The sequence below is a fragment of the Lutjanus erythropterus genome, chromosome 12 (assembly GCF_056507025.1).
Source record: "Lutjanus erythropterus isolate fLutEry1 chromosome 12, fLutEry1.hap2, whole genome shotgun sequence".
NCBI classification, from domain to species: domain Eukaryota; kingdom Metazoa; phylum Chordata; class Actinopteri; order Lutjaniformes; family Lutjanidae; genus Lutjanus; species Lutjanus erythropterus.
The window spans coordinates 21,075,338-21,094,477 of record NC_139328.1 but is presented as its reverse complement, the minus strand read 5'-3'; the positions used below and the strand labels follow the sequence as shown (position 1 = coordinate 21,094,477).

At 38.4% G+C, this 19,140-nt stretch overlaps 1 protein-coding gene across 1 annotated transcript in view; it reads right to left on the bottom strand.

Annotated features, from left to right (window-relative positions):
• Positions 1 to 17,821, bottom strand: part of LOC146317953 (macrophage mannose receptor 1-like) — a 40,191-nt gene extending 22,370 nt beyond the window's left edge. The window contains 13 exon segments of the mRNA XM_084732497.1: positions 133 to 242; positions 4,641 to 4,840; positions 5,992 to 6,140; positions 6,300 to 6,415; positions 7,170 to 7,283; positions 9,889 to 10,043; positions 11,816 to 11,995; positions 12,104 to 12,241; positions 13,788 to 13,898; positions 14,197 to 14,352; positions 15,039 to 15,209; positions 15,627 to 15,983; positions 17,599 to 17,821. Coding sequence (XP_084588623.1) covers positions 133 to 242; positions 4,641 to 4,840; positions 5,992 to 6,140; positions 6,300 to 6,415; positions 7,170 to 7,283; positions 9,889 to 10,043; positions 11,816 to 11,995; positions 12,104 to 12,241; positions 13,788 to 13,898; positions 14,197 to 14,352; positions 15,039 to 15,209; positions 15,627 to 15,983; positions 17,599 to 17,704 — 2,063 coding nt within the window. The 5' untranslated portion in view covers positions 17,705 to 17,821.
• Positions 17,822 to 19,140: the final 1,319 nt, after the last annotated feature.

Genomic DNA, 19,140 nt, shown 5'->3' with positions numbered 1-19,140 from the left:
ACTTGTAGCACACTTTGTTATCAAGAGATATGATTGGCTGTCTGTGTACATTGCTGATAGCTAACACTTTTTTTGTGTTTAACACCAGTTTTGTGTTTTCTTAATTGTGTACTTTGCCAGGTCATACTGTACCGAAATGGTATCCCCAGTGCCGCATGAAAACTGTGGATGCTGAGCAGGTCTCCTCCGATGGCTCTGCAGAAATCTCTGGCCTCATACCAGGTCATTTTCTGTGGAAACCACTTAAAAACAAGACAAAAGGGTTAAACATGTTTTTTTTTCCCCCTTTCCCACTTTGCCTTTGTGCCTATTGGAATAGGCTCCACATTTTCTTTAGGCTATATGTAACAGCACAGCCATATACACATTTGCATGTATCTGAACCATAGTACTGGAAATGTCTTATTTAGATGTCATGCTTACACCATATACACACCTGAACAAAATCTTAAGAGCAGGAGAAAAATTACAAGCATTCACATTTCATGCTGGTGGATCTTAACCAGGTTATGAGTGGAGCTTCAAAATGCAAATAGAAGAAACAGGAGCAAGAGACAAGAAGTTTAAGACCATAGCCTTGAAAAGTCAAAATCTGCGCAAGTGAAGTTTCATATCGGTCGATATCGATAATTATTGATTGTGTAAGTTGTGACTGATATGTTGTGTACTCCAAAGGGTGGAAGTGGCTGAGGGGATAAAATAAATTTGTTGTATTATATTGCATCAATATTACAGAGATGACTTGGTGCTTTCACAAAATGTGAGACTGTTTTATAAATAATCATTAGTAATGTGGATATAATGCCCAAGTGAGTAAAGGCAAATAACAGATCAGCTGGAACAGTCTGGTAAACTCTCAAAATGACAACACTTAACTGTAATGCAGCCTTTAAAACCAGGAAAAGACAACACTTCTGACATATCACGATATAACGATATCCAAAATCTATCACGATATCTAGTGTCATATCACAATACAGTTTAAAATAATTATATTGCCCAGGCCTAAGTGGTAGACCCAAAAAAATTTCACCTGTGCTGTCGATCTGACAGGCTGTCCATGAAGACACAAGCTGATTCTTGACCCACATTAAGGCCCTTACTGATGCTGACTGCAGCCCAATAACCGTAAGACGGCATCTGTGAAAGAAGGGCTTAAAGAACAAAAAACCTCTTCAAAGGCCATTTCTCCTCCCATGCCACAAACTTGCCCGTTTGGACTTTGCAAGGGAGCACCAAACATGGGACATAGAAAGGTGGAAGAAAGTTTCATTCTCACAGGAGAAAAAATTTAACCTGGATGGTCCTGATGGCTTCCTACATTACTTGCACGGCAAGGAGATCCCACTTGTGATGTTTTCTACGTGGCACAGTGGAGAAGGCTCCATCATGATCTGGGGTGCTTTTTCCTTCAATGGAACAATGGAGCTTCAGGTTGTGCAGGGGCGTCAACATGCGGCTGGCTATGTGGAGATGTTGCAGTGGGCATCCCTCTTGACTGCGGGCCCTTGTCTGTGCAATAATGACTGGGTCTTTCAACAGGACAGTGCTGCAGTTCACAACGCCTGCCTGACGAAGGACTTACTATATATAACATACCTTCAGGAACATCCATTCCCACACTGAATAAACATCTCAGGAATAACGTCACTCTTTTGGACCATCCTGCGTGTTCCCCTTATCTAAATCCCATTGAGAACGGATGGCAAGGGAAGTTTACAACAACGGACGTCAGTTCCAGACTGTGGATGCCCTTCTTGAAGCCATCTACACCACATGGAGCAACGTTCCTTCTTGACATTATGGTCTTAAATTTTTGATCAGCTGATGAACAGCCTGTTTGAGTTTAAGTTTAATCCAGTTTTCAATAAATTGCCTACTCTCTATTTTTTGTTTTGCTCCTGTTTCTTCTTTTTGTATTTTGAAGCTCTACGTACAACCTGGTTATGATCCACCAGTGTGAAATGCAAATACTTTTCTCCTGGTCTTAAAATTTTGTTCAGGAGTGTATGTCAACTGCTGAATAAAGTATCATGTTAGATTGTTAGACTGCATATAACATTAATGAGATAATAACATTTCTTACAGTGTAGATGCACTATTAAGGGTGCAATGTGTAAGATACAGCCATAATTTTAGTTTAAAATGTTCAAAAAATTATTTGACATTATCAACAGAATGTTAAGAAATAACTGTTCTAATATTATATGTAGATATTTCTACAATAAATAGACATCCTTAAGTTACCATACTGACCGGCTCGCTCTGGACTGGCCTGTCTAGTAATGCCACTTTGTTCCACTTTCTAAGATTTTCAACTAGTGGTCATTAGTTAAGGCAAACAGTCAATTGGTCTTCCAGTCTGTGGCTTCCTGATGGTGAAACAAGCTACCAAACCAAACAAAGTTGTAAACTGGTCATTGCACATGTGTGATATAAAATTCCAAGATATTTGTGGAAATAAGCAAACTGCCTGTTAAACGCTAACAGCAAAAGCAGCAATGATTCTGTTTCTGAACAACCAGCAAGGAGACCGAACAGTTCTTCACAAAACAAATACTCACTTGAACTAGCTACTGACTGCTACAGCACAGTTAGCAGCGTGCACTAATGACTACAGTTGTTACAGGAAGAAAGGTCTGTGTTGCAATAATCTCCCATGCCGATCAATGAAATGATGAATAAATGACAGCATGGTTGGCTAAGGCTCTTACCACAGACTAATGAGGGGGCCCTAATTTTTTCCATTATTCATTAAAAAGAGTTCTGCACATCTAAAACCTTTTTTCCCCTCTTTTCAACCGGCTAATATACAGTTAAAATATTGTGCCACAAAATGCATTTGTTTAATCATTTTGAGAATTTGTTCAGTTGTATGCAGAAAGAGGTAAGGTGCTAATTAGTTTCAAGACAAAGTCCCATTCAAATATATCCAAAAGTTCTGTTTCAATAGTAGGTGAAATCTGGTCTGTAGAAAATGTAATTTCTTTGCATTTAATGTTTCATATAAAATTTCATAAATACAGTGCTGTGTGCTGTAACCAGAAACTTCCAGGACATCATAATGGGAGAAGATGTTACCTAGCCAGACACACTGCTTTCACAGTGAGGCAGTGACTTAGTGCCATCACAGCTTAGCTCATAACTAGGAGGTAACGATGCATCGTGAGACAGTTAAAAATTGATGCAAATGTGTGGTGATTGAAATCGGTTGAGATGAAAAATGAATCGTGATGCCATTTTTAAAGAGTGCATGAGACCGGCCTGACCCGGAGAGAAAATTTGTGCTTCTGACAGAGCTGGTTGGATATACCGTGCGTAATTTTGTGCACTTCAAACTTCAAAAACACTTTCTGATTCTGTTTCCTCCACCCTCAGTCATGTTAGTGGGATGGGGGAGTGATGATGGGAGGAGGAGATGAGGAAGAGGAAGAAGAGGAGAAGAAGGAGGAACACGGTCAGCTGCGTAATTGCTCTGTTGAGATGGCAGCTTCACAGCGCACCAGCTCTCTCCCCAACTCCTTTCTCCTCTCCTCTGAATTATGAGATACAACCCATTTTCAAGGCACCTCAGTGTAAAACATAACCAGTTACGTATCTGCATGACATTTGCAGTTAATTTATTTTACATGAATGCCTGCACAAAGTAATGCAATTAATTATTTCCACATCTCGCTCTTGCGCTTTCACTTCTCAAACCAGGAGATCCGTCTCCTCGCTTTGAAAATCTTTTCTCTTTGTTTCCTTCTGGTAAATCCGCCTTCATGCTGCCACCACTTGCCCTCCTAGTGCACCTGCTTCTTAAAGGCGATGAGAGCTGACTGTCTGACTGGCTTATTGCATGTTCGGCCTACACGCGCCAGTGAATTAATGAGGGCACTTGGGCTCAGCTGATAGATGTATCCTGGTGTGCGCTGGTGGCGCAAGGGGCAGGATGGGGGCAAGATACCCCTGCACCCCTGGCACAAGACTGCAAAGGTGGATTTGGACACACCTTGTAAAAATGAAGCAGCTTCTGCTACTGCTGCTCCTTTTGCAGGTTTATGTCTGTGTCGGTGCTTAATGTGGGGCCGTGTTTCTCCAGTCGAGTGAATATATATCAGTGTATTCTGTCACAGTCTACATTCAACATTATTTCCATTTTCCAGATAAAACCAATGCCAAACTGCGCTGATTTTAAGAGCTGTCATCTGTTTGACTTTGCTGCTATAAACATCCAGGGTTGTCTAGGCGATCCGGGCATATGCACTGGGTGAAAGGGGCTGCTGTCTGACAGAGCCACAGCCCCGACTTGTGGTGGGTGGCTGCATAAAATCTTAGAGGCAACAGATAACTGGCATCATGCATGAATAAAATATTGCTAAATAGTTTAAACAATTAGTATTTCCTGTGCCGACTAGCAAGGGTGGGGACATTTGATTGTATAGTCGATAATCGTGCGCATCCTTAGAGCTTATCAATATTTCGGCACCAGTTTACTTCCATTACCAATCAGGACTTGGTACCAATTTAGTCTTGACACCCTTCCCTAATTTACTTTCATGCATGTGCATGTGGAGCGTTGTTGTCGTAACACATACTTGGAAAAATCTGAATTTATCATTTAAGATGAGATGGACTGTATTTATATGTAGCCATACCTGGATGCAATAGTTTGTAGATGCCGTCGGACGCCAGAATTTTGGACAGTTGGTACTGGGAGAAGTGGGTGGTGCCGGAGTTAAACTTGCTCCTTCTGCCAGGTGTTTACAGATGTATTTCTCCTTATTGGTGCAGGGCAGCACATCCCAGAGGCCAGCAAAAATCCCAGTTTTCATAGCAACACAACCCTGTCGGTGACCTTGCAAGGAAGAAATTGTGAAATGCCAGTCGTGAAGCCACTTTTTGCCACATTTTAGACATGGAGTTTACAGGTTTTTCGTTTTTTTTTCCCACAATCTATTTATTAATATTTTCAAAGTTAAACAAATAAATGACAACAATATAAACGATACAGTAACATTTGGACAGTACAATAGTGACAAAGCAAAAGTGAATGTAAAGACATGTAAGAAGAAAATAAAACCACACAAATCCAGGACAGGACAAGAACTAAACAATACTAAAATGATAATAATAAAATAAATAAATAAATAAATATAAATAAATAATAATAACAATAATAATAATAATAATAATAATAATAATAATAATAATAATAATAATAATAATAATAAAATAATTATAATAATTGTACAATCTTATAGTTGGTCAGTCCACTGTTCATTAATTCATAAAAACTGTGGCTCAGGTACCCGATCAGTCACTCGGGGGTCTCTCGGAAGTCCAGCTCTTGTACATATTTAAAAAAATGGGTCCCACATCTTACTAAAATTTCTCAGGGAGCCATTTTTTATGCACCTGATTTTTTCCAGATTGACACAATTAAGGATTTCTTTTATCCATACTGTATGTGATGGGGCTCTTGAAGATTTCCACTTGAGCAGTATCAAGCGTCTGGCTAGTAGGGTGACAAAGGCTATAAAGGCTGCCTCTAGAGAGGAGAGTGCCATCGCAGGCAAGGAAACACCAAATAGTGCAGTCATAGCGTTGGGTTTAATCAGTTTCCCAGTCACCTTGGACACTGAGCTGAAGATTTCCTTCCAGTAAGATTGCAAAGCAGAACAAGACCAAAACATGTGAACATGGCTCGCTGGAGCTTGGTGACACCTGTCACATGTTGGGTCCACAGTTTTATAAATTCGAGAAAGCCTAACCTTTGTAAGGTGGGTGCGATGCACCACTTTAAACTGGATCAGTCCATGTTTTGCACAGATAGATGATTTATGTACTTTATCAAGAGCATCCTCCCAAAGTTCCTCAGTAATCTCCTCTCCGAGATCTGCCTCCCGGAGTGATTTAATGGAATTTAAGGAAACCAAATGTAGGGAATGAATCTGAACGTAAAAATGTGACATCATTCCTTTCAGAGCTGGTGCTGGTTTATCGTACCTGGCATTTCAGTGTTCCAGTGAGTAAATCTCACTAAATTTGTGTTGGTCCACACAAATTCATCAATGTTTTTCTGGTTTGAGAGGCCTATCCAGAAGTGTTTCTCTGGTCTCAACCCCACCAAGCTGACAAGGAATGCATTATCCACTCTGAAAATAATTACACAAGTAGAATCATAGGATTTCTGATGTCATCAATGTTGTATAGTAACAAAAGCTTATATTATTTTTCCCTTTGTAAATCTAAATACATTTGAACTTCTGAAATTTAGTATTAATCTCAACATTTGGAGGAAAAATAAATCTTACCCATTTGAAACATCAGCTAAGTAAGAATTTGATCTCTGGCAGTCATCTTTAGCGTCATCAAATATTTTGTTCTCTGTTCCTATGAAGTAACAGTATGAGCCATGTCTTCTCCAACCCTGAATTTATGGAAAACAGAAAAGTGAAGAATACGCATTTTATGATTTTCTGTTTTTAGAGGAGGAAAAAAACACCCTGAAGTTTTCCCCTAGTATATGATATCTGTAGGGATTTGACAGAGTTGTTTAATAATATCACTGACTGATGATATGACAGTGATTGCGCTGAAAGCAACACATTCCAACAGTTTTTACCATGATTGTCTTATTTTTTAGAAATCTTTCAAACTTTAGAAAAGATCAGAAAAACATTCTGTAATCTAGCCTAAATGGTCTACCAGGTACTTTGAAGTTCAACATATGTAAGGCTGCAATAAAGGAACTACTTGGGTGAACTGTACAACAAGCAAAAAAAAAAACCATACAGCCCTGACATATTATTTGTAGTAAGCAGGAACATTGGCATTCATTTGAAGCCATGTTTCCATCCTCTTGTAAATTCGTTCATATTCAGTTGCTTTTAAGTGTTCTGTTTATGTGGCTCTTAAGCTGCTTGGTTGTCCACTGTGTTCACCAGCTAACTTAACTTTGATAAACTGACAGTCCTCAACCTGCCCAGCTCCACAAGGCAAAACAGAACCAAAACACTGAGCTCAATAAAAGCAAAAAAACTCTGTTGAGCTTAGGACAATGGTAGAGGTTGGTGAGGTGCCTGGATGTTACAGTACTATACCGTGAGTACACTTTGGGAATTATTTTATGACTGAGAGATAAACATTTTTTAAACTATCAAAAGTAAGTCAACTTCACGTACAGTTTTGCAGCCTACATCCTGCCTCACTTCATCTCCAGTGGGATTAGAGGCACTCATCTTCATACAAATGTAGCCATGTTTCTCTTCACACACAGAGTCAGCCCAGTTCCCTTTCTGCAACAGAGTACATGAAATATTTATTTAGTGTGGGAATGGATGTTCTTGAAGGTATGTTTCAGAGTCAAACAAAAACACCAAAATCTTTAAACTGTGCAAATGTAATGCTAGAATACATACAGAGAGACATACAGACATACACAACAGACAAATTTAAAAGATGCAGGGTCCAACATTAAGGTTTTTTCCTACTTGCCCGGCAGGGCAAATACTTCTCAAATCTCCTTACACCATCTAAATTTGTACTTGCCCTGCCTAGGAGGTTCTTTTTCTGGCTGTTTGGTACATAATTTCGCTCACAACTTATTTCTAACTAAAATCTTTTGCCTGTTGACTGTATGAAACACTACACAACACTTCTTTCTTCAGAGAGCAGTATTTATTAGCTATATTATAGCCAACAAAAAGTGATAAAAGATAAAGAAATCGTAAAGAACAGAGGGGGTATGACCAGAAAAGATTGTTTTTTTTAACTTGCTCTTACTCCTATTGAACATGAACAATATTTTTTATGTTCATTATTTGTTGTTAATGTGCTGTTGAAGAACCTTTTTGTCTTTTTTATTTTTATAGCTTGTTTTTATTTTGTTTGTATTATTTTCAATAAACGTCAAACTCAACTCAACATTATATTTAACGAGGAATTTGTACAGATCAGTGCAGTCAGATCGGTGAAATGTTTAAGTGCTATTTCACAGTAATTAAACAGGACCAGTTACTAGGGTTGGGTGATTGAATGAATTTATCATCTATCAACAATGGGCTGAATCTATCGCGGAATGCCTTTTTGGCCAATATTTAGGGCGATATTTGTCATTTTATTCTGCTAATGTAATAGTCTGCAGACCCACTCAGCTGAAGATGAGTGAGCTGAGCTGGGTGATGAGTGAGAGGAAAACAGTCTGCAGAGTCTCTTTATGCTGTTTCTGCATGGTGAATTAAGGACTGTTTTTTGACCAAACCAGAGTTGGTGATTGTTGGAAGAGAGGACAGACTATCAAAGACGGTTTTGGTGATTTTTACATGTTTTTCTGTTGCGTTTGAATGAAGTGTGTTTTCCGAGGAGTTAATGAGCCAATTAAGCTCATCTTAGTTTGGTAAAGGAGAGAAACTTGAATTCAGAAAGTGTACGGTAGTATTTCTCTGTTTAAAATGGAAAATACGTGTGAGAAGATGTAATTTCTAGACAGTTTGTGAGTTTATTTTGTCTGTTGGATGTAGTGAACGCACACAGCATGTGTAACATACTGAATTCGCCGCTTGTGCACATCTCCCAGCTGAGACCAGAGAGGGAGGGAGGTGGGGGGAGGGGGGTGAAGATATCGCCAATTGCTGATGGATGGGCTGACAATGATTGTTTAGAAAATTTTAACATATCGCCCAACTCTACCAGTTTTACACCCTCTGTGCTCTCTCTGAACAGGTGAGCCACCTGTTTAACGCTGTTGTTGCTGCGGTAAAATTATCCATTTTATCAGCTGTAGCTGGGAACTCTCTGCAGACAGTGCAGTACATAGTATATATTGTAGCATTGTACTCCACCCACGGATACATTTCTTTCCACGAAGGGAGAAATGTTCTGTGTCTCTTTTATGTTACATAAGCTAATTTAGCTAACTTTGGCTGTGAGCCTTCCGCCATGATGTTTGAATGAACATCTGGCATTTGTACGTTAGCAGAGACGCTCAGCCAATGGAGGCAGGGCACACTGTAACTGACCACTCTGGGGCTCCGTAGTAACAGAAACGAGAGAGGAAAAACATAATCGGGTATGTCTGGGCAGGTTTTGCTTGCCCACCAGTTATTTTTAGTTGCCTCAGGCATTCAGGCAGCTGTTAATGTTGGACCCTGAAATGCACATCTAAGTAACTGTGAGGTGCAGCTGGACTATTTGCATGTTTTTACTGCCTGATTAATTAGATTAAAGAGCCTTATTTAATGTCTTTCTCTAATTGAGAGCATGTTATGTCCACATACACCAAGGTAATATGTAGGGATGTCTCGATCACATTTTTTTGCCCCCGAGTCGGAGCCCGAGTCATTTGATTTTCAGTATCTGCCGATACCGAGTCCCGATCCAATACTTCAGCAATGCATTAATAAGAAGAAGAGAGAACACATCCACTTTTCCACCACACGAAATGCCCAATTTGTACACATTACAAGTGGCTGTTGCGCTGCCTTCGCTGTCCAGTTTAAAATACCTCCAAACTGCAGACATTTTCACTGTCCCGAGGTGACACGTTTGCCCTGCGTTAGCCTACTGACTACCAACTCACTACTATTATGTTGTCTGAATTCCCTGCCTGCCATAAATTGTGACGTTTACGGTGTTGTTTCCGTCTGTGCAACAATGAATATTGATGTTATGGAACTTATTAAAAATTAAAACTAAGCCATTGTCATTCCATTTGACAACCTCTTTGTACCCCAGGATGAATTTAAAACGTGAACATGGCCATGTTTGTTGTTTTGTAAGATTAAATCTGATAATTTCCACCCGATTCTGATCATTTGAAAATCATGTGATCTGCCCCGATTTCTGATCACGTGATCAGATCGGGACATCCCTAGTAATATGTGCAGCATACACATGGCTTACCTCTCCCCTGATGAGAACACAGTCTTGTCTATCAGTGGACACAGCAGGTTTCCCAAATTCCCAGCTAGTGAAACTGACAGTAGAGTGGTCAGTCCAGTCAAATAGCCCCTCTGTTTTCCTGTCATTCAGTCCAATCCAAAGCTCATCAGTGGATGCTGCAGACATGATCAAAAGAAAATGTTTTTTCCATAACCATTTTTTACAACAACTTAAAAGTAATTTTTGTATTTTTCATGTGGATGTTCAGGCAGTATTGCTGGTAAATGTAGTCAGTTCCTCAGCCCGCCAACTCGTGTCTGTCTCCCTACGTGTTGCAGCTGTTGAGCCAGGCTGTGACAGTAGTGTAGTGAAGATTACATGAGGTGGAAATGGAACTTCACTCTGGAAAGCTTGTGAAGTTTGTCTTTCAACCACTGTGGGGTGTTGTAGGATTCTGGCTTGTGGCATTGTCAAGGCTGAGAGATGGCACTCATTTGCATAATTCCCCATTAATTAATAAATTCTGAGAGTTTAAGTTTCCTATTTTATGTTCCAAAATGCAAATGTTACCATTTGATAGTGCTTGTATTGTGTTTGTTCTGAACAAAAAGTCAGTATCTGGCCCCTGATTATGGATCCAATAGGTTCCATCTCTAATAATTTGTCAATTTCTCAACATATTTGCCTCTGACAGAACTATTCTTGGTCACGGCAGTGTTGGGGGAGTGTGAAACATCAGCAATTGTAATGCTATTATAGTTCTCACTGGACTCCTTACACACTGCTTTGATAAAGAATATATTCAGATGGCTACATGATTAATAACAAGATCAGTAATGACTGTACATCAGGGTTTTCTGCAGCATATTGTAGCAGAGGTAGGTCATCTTGCCTGAATTAAAGACCACCTTCTTAAAGGGAAAGTTCACTCAAAAATGAAAATTCAGTCATTATCTACTCGCCCTCATGCCCTCATTTTGTTAGTTTGCAAAACACTGCTGGAGTTCCACAGGAAAAAAAACGTGTTGCAGACTATGTAAGTGAATGGTGACCAGGGAAACAGGGAAACAACATCATATGCCCCCCATACTGCTTGTCTGGCATAATCCAAGTCTCTTAAAGTCCTGACATGCCATTTGCACACCATCACACCACACACACCTAGTTCAGAAAGTGTGCATGAACATGTGAACGTGGCACCAAGCTAGGAATCTACAGTGAAGATTCAGGTTAAAAACATAGTGTAAATAACATTTTTTTAGTCAGCTTGGCATCTTGGGGCTTTATGAGGCTGAGATTACACGAGACGAGCAGTATGGAGGCATTTTATGTTTTTACTGTGAAGATTTTTACATTTGAAAACTGGTCACCATTAGACATGGGCAGTATTAAGATATTATAGTATACCAGGGTATTAAGAAATCCTGATGGTGTGATTTTTAATACTGTCAAATACAGATGCTCCTCTTTTATTTAACTGATACTGAGATGCTGTATTGTAGTGCACAGCTTACACCAACAGGGGTCAGTCTCTGTGCAGCAGTTGCAGCATTGTTTGGGAGAGTCTGCAACACTGTTATCCTGTGCAACTCCAGCAGTGTTTTGAGGACTAAAAAACTAAACTTGACCTTCAGTTGGCATGAGGGTGAGGAGGTAATGACTGAGCTTTCATTTTTGGCTGAACTATCCCTTTAATTGTGTAAATAATTATACAAAAGTAATATTTATCTTAAGAAATAAGTGTAGAGGTGCTATGTCACAATGTGAAGGCTGTACATTTATTTATAGATCTGTCAGCTTTGGCTTAGCACATGATGATGAATAATTGTAGATTTTACATTCCCTTTGAGGTAGTTAATCAGAGCAGAGCATCACAATGCCAGTCTGAGCGATGTAAGGATTTCTTCCTTAAAGAAAAACGTGTTTGTTTTTATTGTTTTTTACATACTGTATCCAAGTTGAGAGATGACAAAGCTTTGGTCCTCCACATTACGGATGCTGACTAGGTTCCCTCCTCCATTATGACACAATCTCTGAGCATCAGACCAGGTTTTCTGTGTCCGATTGAGGTAGAAGCAGTGGTCATTGTAGGGAATCCAAGGATTTGAACAAAATCCTGTCTGAACAGCTGATTATACAAACAACAAAGAAATATAAGGACTGAGGGTTAGGTATAGTGTTGATGTACAGTTCTCAGGAGATGTGTAGAGTGAAATAGATATTTTTCTTTTTTTACCCTGTGTAGGCTGTTCTTCAGCCGTTTTACTGTAGCAGATGTACCCCAGTTTCTTGCTGCAGGGTGAACTTTGCCAGGAGTACCGTACAGCAGGATCAGCAATTGCACAATTATGTCCAGGATTAGGAAGTGGGTGTCCTAAAACAAGATGAAATCAGATCAGAGCAGGAGTCATGACTCAGTTACTCAAGATAATTCACAGACCTTGTTCTGACCGGTTTCATGCAGGAAATATTTTCTTCATATAGCAGAATCTACTGGCACTCCTCTTTCTGCAATAGAATCTATTTTTTACTAGAAAGAAAGTAGTTCTTATGTGAAACTGCTTACAACAAAGCTTGTGAATTATTTTGATTAAACTTGTCATGATTTGTGGAAAGAGACATTGGTGTTGAATTTTTAAAATGTATTTTTCGTGCTTTGTGCACCATAAGCCAAGTAACGTTTAGTCCCATCACATTTGGGAGAAAACAGACATCTTTACAGCCATTATCTCCAAGACTGGGCTACTCGCCAGTGGTGGACAAAGTACTCAACCCCAGTACTTGAGTCAAAGTATAGATACTCCTGGTCAAATATTACACAACTACAAGTGAAAGTTGCTCAGTCAAAATTTTACTTGAGTTAAAGTACTAGAGTTCTTGCTTTTAAAAATACTTAAGTATTCAAAAGTACATGTTTTTAAAAATACTTAAGTATTCAAAAGTACAAATTACAAAGTACATTTTCTAATATCTGTACATGGCTGTATTGTTTTCACGATGCATTTACAGAACCTTGTAACTTTCTGAAACCATCTAATGATGCACTGACCTGCTTGTAGAACCACTCTGCTACACAAAGTCTATAGAAACACTTATAAAAACTTCAGCATAGAAATACAATCAAAAACAAAAAGGACAGCTGTTGTCAATTTCTGATGTAACTGTATTAAAATCACATCATGAAATTAGATTGAAGCCAACTGTAAGGAGTTCTCCAAGTCTGTTAAATAACTGAGATTTATTTCTGGCTTCAGGGGCAGTATATATACATGAATTATGCTGTATTTTTCACTCTGATAAAAACAATCGAACTTTAAAAGCTACCTGGAATAATAAATAATTATAATAACATCTTGATATTTGATTTTGTCTTTCTCCTGCCGTCACCATTACTGCTTTTTGTTTGAATGAAAGAGGGAGAGCTTGCTTGTGCTTGTTACAGAGTGCCTGAATGACGCATTTCCACTTTTACATCAATATCATTTGAGAGGAGCTACAGTGATTGGTTTCCTTTTGTGAGGAACACAGCATGTGACCAATTGCATTTTAGAAAAGAAAAAACAGCAACAACTAAGAAAAGTAACAACAACCTTCCTAGAAATGTAGTGGAGTCAGAAGTACAATATTTGTCTTTGAAATGTAGTGGAGTGAAAGTAATGAGTTTCCATAAAAACAAATACTCAAGTAAAGTACAGATACTCAAAAAATGTACTTAAGTACAGTACTCAAGTAAATGTACTTCACTACTGTCCACCACTGCTACTCGCACTAAAACAATCTAGATGGATGAATAAAACTACAGGTACGAGGAAAAACATGTTTTTTATTATGGGGTGTTTCTTTAAAGAGGAAATATTATATAATATATTTTAATACATCAGAATAGAAACACAAAGTGTCAAAGTGAAGGGAAAATCTACCTGAGTCCCATTTCATGTAGCGATAAGGCTTCCCATTAGACCATATCCAGCCATGTTCTGGTTCCAGAATCAGCCCAGTCCAAAACCTATTGCCCCCTCTCCCTAGTAGTGCTGTTGAGGGCATGGAGAAAAAAAGAATAATGAGCCACTAGTTGTTGATAAGGCTCAGAGTTTCTGAGTTATACATATATAGTTATTTAAATTATTTTGACAACACAACAGTATTCAAACTGAGATTCATCACATCATGTAATGTATTTAAGAATGTATAAAAATGATCTTAATAATAAATCCAATAATGAAATAAACGTAATTGGAAAAAAAAAATCAATAGGTATATAATTATTGTATGTGCCTAAATACATGCTCCCTTAACAATACATTCAGTATAGAGTTAGTGTCACCTTACCTATGACATAAGCATGCTCGTGAGGATCAGTGATACTGAGCAGGGAGGCACCCTGCTGTTTGCAGCTAGTTTCAGCCTGGTGCCAAGTCAGAGCGGACTGTGTGTTGAGCTGGTAATACGCTCCGGTTGTTGGGTGTATATCCCAGCCTTCTTTGGCTATAAATGTATACAAAATATAGATTTGTTATTTTTACCACAACGTAAAGTACTCCCTGTAACCTAAAGTGGTATATTTAAGTTTTCAATAAGTGAATGTGAAGAAAACAACAGTAAACTGGTGTAGGCCCTAAATTAAAGGATAGCTGCTGATAGTCACAAAATTTGGCCACTTTTATAACCCCTTTGGCAGCTTTTTTAATATATATATATATATATATCAAGTAACCTCAAGAGCAGACCTTAACTCATTTCCAATTAAGAGAGTAGGCAAAATGTTTAGGAGAATGTGCTCTGTGTACCTAGCTGTAAAATCAGTTTACAAGAGTGCACATCTGGATCCTTTGTTCGTGACACTTCACTCCCACAGTCCATACAACAGCCTTAAAATGTTTTGTTTATGAACTTACAGGTAGATGTATATGCATATTGATGAGATGATAGCAGCTTGAAGAATATTAATAACCGATGATAAAGCTCAGTAGAGTCAGTTAAGTTTAGCTTGAATCCATAAATGTATTTAAATACATACATTTATGATGTCCTTCACATGGAAATGAAGTAGCAACACTGGCTCTTGAAAGCTTTCATGAATCACATATTTTTAATCAGTGTACACGGACACTGTGAATATGGCTTTCTATCACCAAAGTATTAAAACAAAAGCTTTCATAGGCAGTACTCACAAGTAACTGGGCAGAAGCCCCAGCGTTCACTTTGAAATTTTGTTTCTACCGCACACCAAAGACGTTTTTCTGAGGAGTCGATCAGAGTGCAGTCTGAGTACCACTGGTCTTTGTACTGGAAGGGAAACATGCATGGCATTCCAGCTGCATTTCCACCGATAGTGTAAAGTTCTGTGAGAGGTGATAATAATAAAGAAAGATTAGCTTCACCTGCAGTAATTTACCTTTTCATAACAACACATGATAAACCACTTTAAAGCATGGTGTTAAAATCTATTTTAAATGCAAGGTGGAATCTTCAGAATGTGTTTTGCTTTGTGTTTTCCACAGTTCAAATGAAGATTTATTTAACAGTTATGACTATATGTCATATTTTAAGTAAATAGAAATGCATGAGTAGCTGTTGACAGATTGATCTTCTGTTGAAGCTAGCATGTAAATATCATGTTTAGCATAACCGTAGGTGTTAAAACATTTTCTTGACAACTGTCATCTTTATTGTTTTACTTTTGTACTGGTAATTTAATTAAAAATTGTTGATTTTAGCGTGGACAGTACAAGCCCTTCAAAAACAATACAGTACTGTACCTCTGAATGTTCTTGTGCAGGCGCCACTGGATGTCCCTGAAATTGTGAGGTGGTTGTTGGGTCCTACTGTTTTGGAGAGAACTGCTGTGTTATCTGCAGTGAGCTCAATGTAAAACTCTTGGTCTTTAAGGGCAAGCACTGTCTCATTCCTGCATTCCCACTTTTGGAGTTCGCTGGTTTCGTCACAATCATAGAGGGTTACTTCACTTCCCACACTTTTCCCCTGGGCTCCAAGGCATTTCTTCCTTTGTGGAACCAGAAGTCGGTCACCGGTTGTCCAACGTATGTCACTGCAGTCGTTATTTGTTTTAACCAAACAAAAGCCAGTTGCCCTGTTAGTTAGTTGAAAGGGTGAATCTGTCAAGAAAAATGACACATTTTTTACTCTTTATTGCAGGCGTATTAGAAAAAAACAGTTTACTAATTTTACTAGGACTAAGATTATCAGACGAAAGTGAAATGTATAAACATGTGTCGTTGGCATATGAATGGATGGATATATTATAGGCTTGGGTGATTGGACAGATATATTGACTATTAACGATGGGCTGAATCCATCGCCGTTTGCTTCTTGGCCAAATTTGGGATGATATTTGTCATTGTATTTTGCTAATGTAATGATGAGGAGTGACAGGTAAATAGCCTGCAGAGTTAAGACTCTTTGCACTTTTTTCACGCAGTGAACTAAGGATTTAATTCAACCAAACCAGAGTTTGTGATTGTTGCAAGAATGGACAGACTAACAAAGACAGATTTGGTGAGTTTTACATTTTTTTTTTTACACGTTTGTCTGAATGAAGTGCTTTTTCCATCAGTGTATTTCTCATCAGATCCACACCAGTTTAGTCGCTGACCTTTTTTCTTGTTTTGGACTTAGAATGGCGAGTTTTGCTGATTGCTGAATTTACATAAAGGGTTCAAAATCATGGGTTGTACATTTTTATCCTTGTTAGCCACATTGCAACAGTATGACCATATTTTGGTCGACTATATAACGGATAAGCTAAGTTATTCCTAACCAGCAAGCACATAAACCTGGCGTTGAAAGACAGCATAAAATTATTTACTCATCAAATTAGTGTAGCAAACACAAGAATCATAGTAATGCTGACAAGAATGGCCACTGCTGTTGAAATGACGTCCATCTGTAATTGGGCATGTCCAGGCATCTTTCAGAGTGAGGTAACGTGCCAAGAGACAGAATGATCTGCGCATGTCTGAATGTTGAAAAAAGCAGTGTCACACGGTGGCAGAGGAAGCACATCCTCTGCCATCCTTTACCAATCTCTTTGCTTAAAAGATGTCCTCTGAAAATGTTCAAAAACAAGCCAAAGAAAACAAGACAGTGTAAAACATTGGTATTATAATGCCATAGGAAAAGTGGCATGATAATTTTTTATTATTAGGCTATAAAATAAAAGGGCAAAAGTAGATGGCTAATCTTTCTGATTAATTAATAAACTGATCATTTTTGCTGCACTTCATTTAGTTTATGATGAAACATGATAATTTTTAAGTTCTTACAGTATTGTGCATACAGAATTTTTAATTTGTTAATAATGCTATTGCCTGTATATAGGCCTGCTTAAAAATAAAATGTTCCCATGAAATGTGGTGGAGTAGGCTACTCATGTTAAGTGCCTCAAATTTGTGGGATACTTAAGTATAAGAGTAATGTACTTAGTTACATTTCACAACTGGAAAAAAGCACAACTTCTAAGTACTTGTTTAAGTGAACCCAACTCAAGTACACTGAGTTTAGCAGCTTTTTCGACCCCAAAGTACAAGTAACTTTTTTAAAATGAGTGTTAATAACAAGTTGATAAAAACTGAGTTATGTCAACTCAGTATTTGTAATTAAACTTGATGTTAGCATTTACAGTGCAGTAGAGGAGGCAGTAGTCTCTTGTACAGTAGTAGTAGAGTGCACACTCAAACAAAAAACTCAAAATTAAACATTAGAATACTGTACCATCAGAGGCCAAACATCGTGACGCTTGGATGAGGATCACAAATGCTGCACAAACTATCTTCATTGTTAAAATTCTTCTGAGATGTCTCACAGCAGACGCTTTCATCCATGCATCTCTCACACAGGATTTTAGAGTTGTGTGACTGATTGTTGAAAGTCAGCCTTAATAGCGCTGACACATCCTGTCTCATCCTGTCTCATCAACTCATCAGAAAGTCAAGGAGGGGCAAATGATCATCTCAGTTTTTTTTTTTTTTTTGTTTTGTTTTGTTTTGTTTTGTTTTGTTTTGTTTTTGTGTTTTTTTCTTTTTTTCAAGCCAGATCCCCATTGCTGACTTGCACACTGTTTCATTCTTATACACCGCAACCCCAGAGCAATACGCACCTTATTACAAGGATACGTGCCATTGCACAATATACAGGCAATGTGGGAAAGGGGAAGTGCTAGTTTCATAATTGAAATTAAATGACTTAGTCTACACAGATACTAAACTTGTGAATCAGAGGACAACATTTCTGATTTTCGATTTTAAGATAAGTTATATAGCAGTAAGTTCAACCAAGTAATTTGATTGGACAAGAGATGTTTCATGATTGTTATTATAGACTACAACATGACTGGGACTTTAAACTACATGTATCACTCTGCTTTTTAGTGCTCTAATAATCATTAGTCTATATTAACATTACAATGACTTAACAGATAGAGACCATAGAGACAGCAGGAGACAGGAGGCGTCTTGTACATAATTCAGAGCTTATTACCAGGGATGCGCACGATTAGTTGACTATACAATTAAATGTCGCCACTCTCGCTAGTCGGCACCAGAATTACTTACTTAATTAATTTAAAATATTTATTAACATTTCATTCATACACAAAGCCAGTTAATTGTTGCCTCTAAGGTGTTATGCAGCTGCCCGTCACTTGTCAGGGCTGCAGCCCCATTAGATAGTGGCCCATCTTGATGTACACCATATGCATGTATGCCCACATCACCCAGGCAACCCCAGATGTTTACATCAGCAAAGTTAGACAGATGACAACTCATAGAACCAACACGGTTTGGCAGTGTTTTAATCCAGAAAATGGAAAGAATGTTGAATGTAGACTGTGACAGAATAAAGTGGTATGCAATCACTTAACTGCAGCAACATGTGCACAATAAGCACAGACACAAACATTAACCTGCAGGCAGAGCTGCAAGCTGCTGCTGCTAACACTGCTAATGTTAGCCACACTGTGGAGCAGGCTGACAGGTAACATCTGATATTGCACCACAGTGGAATATTGTCATTGCACAATCTACTGGGAACAGAGCTGATTGCAAAGTCTGACAGCAGCAGGGAGGAAGGACTTGCAGTAACGTTCCTTCACACACTGAATAAGTAGAAAGGCAAGCACAGCCTGTCTCCCCCATCTTTAAATTCTTTAGTCACTCCCCATTGTTTACCATTTAAGTACCTTACAGTTATTCATCATATGTTAATCATTCACAGTAATACTTCTAATTTATTTTACATTTATTAATACAATGAACT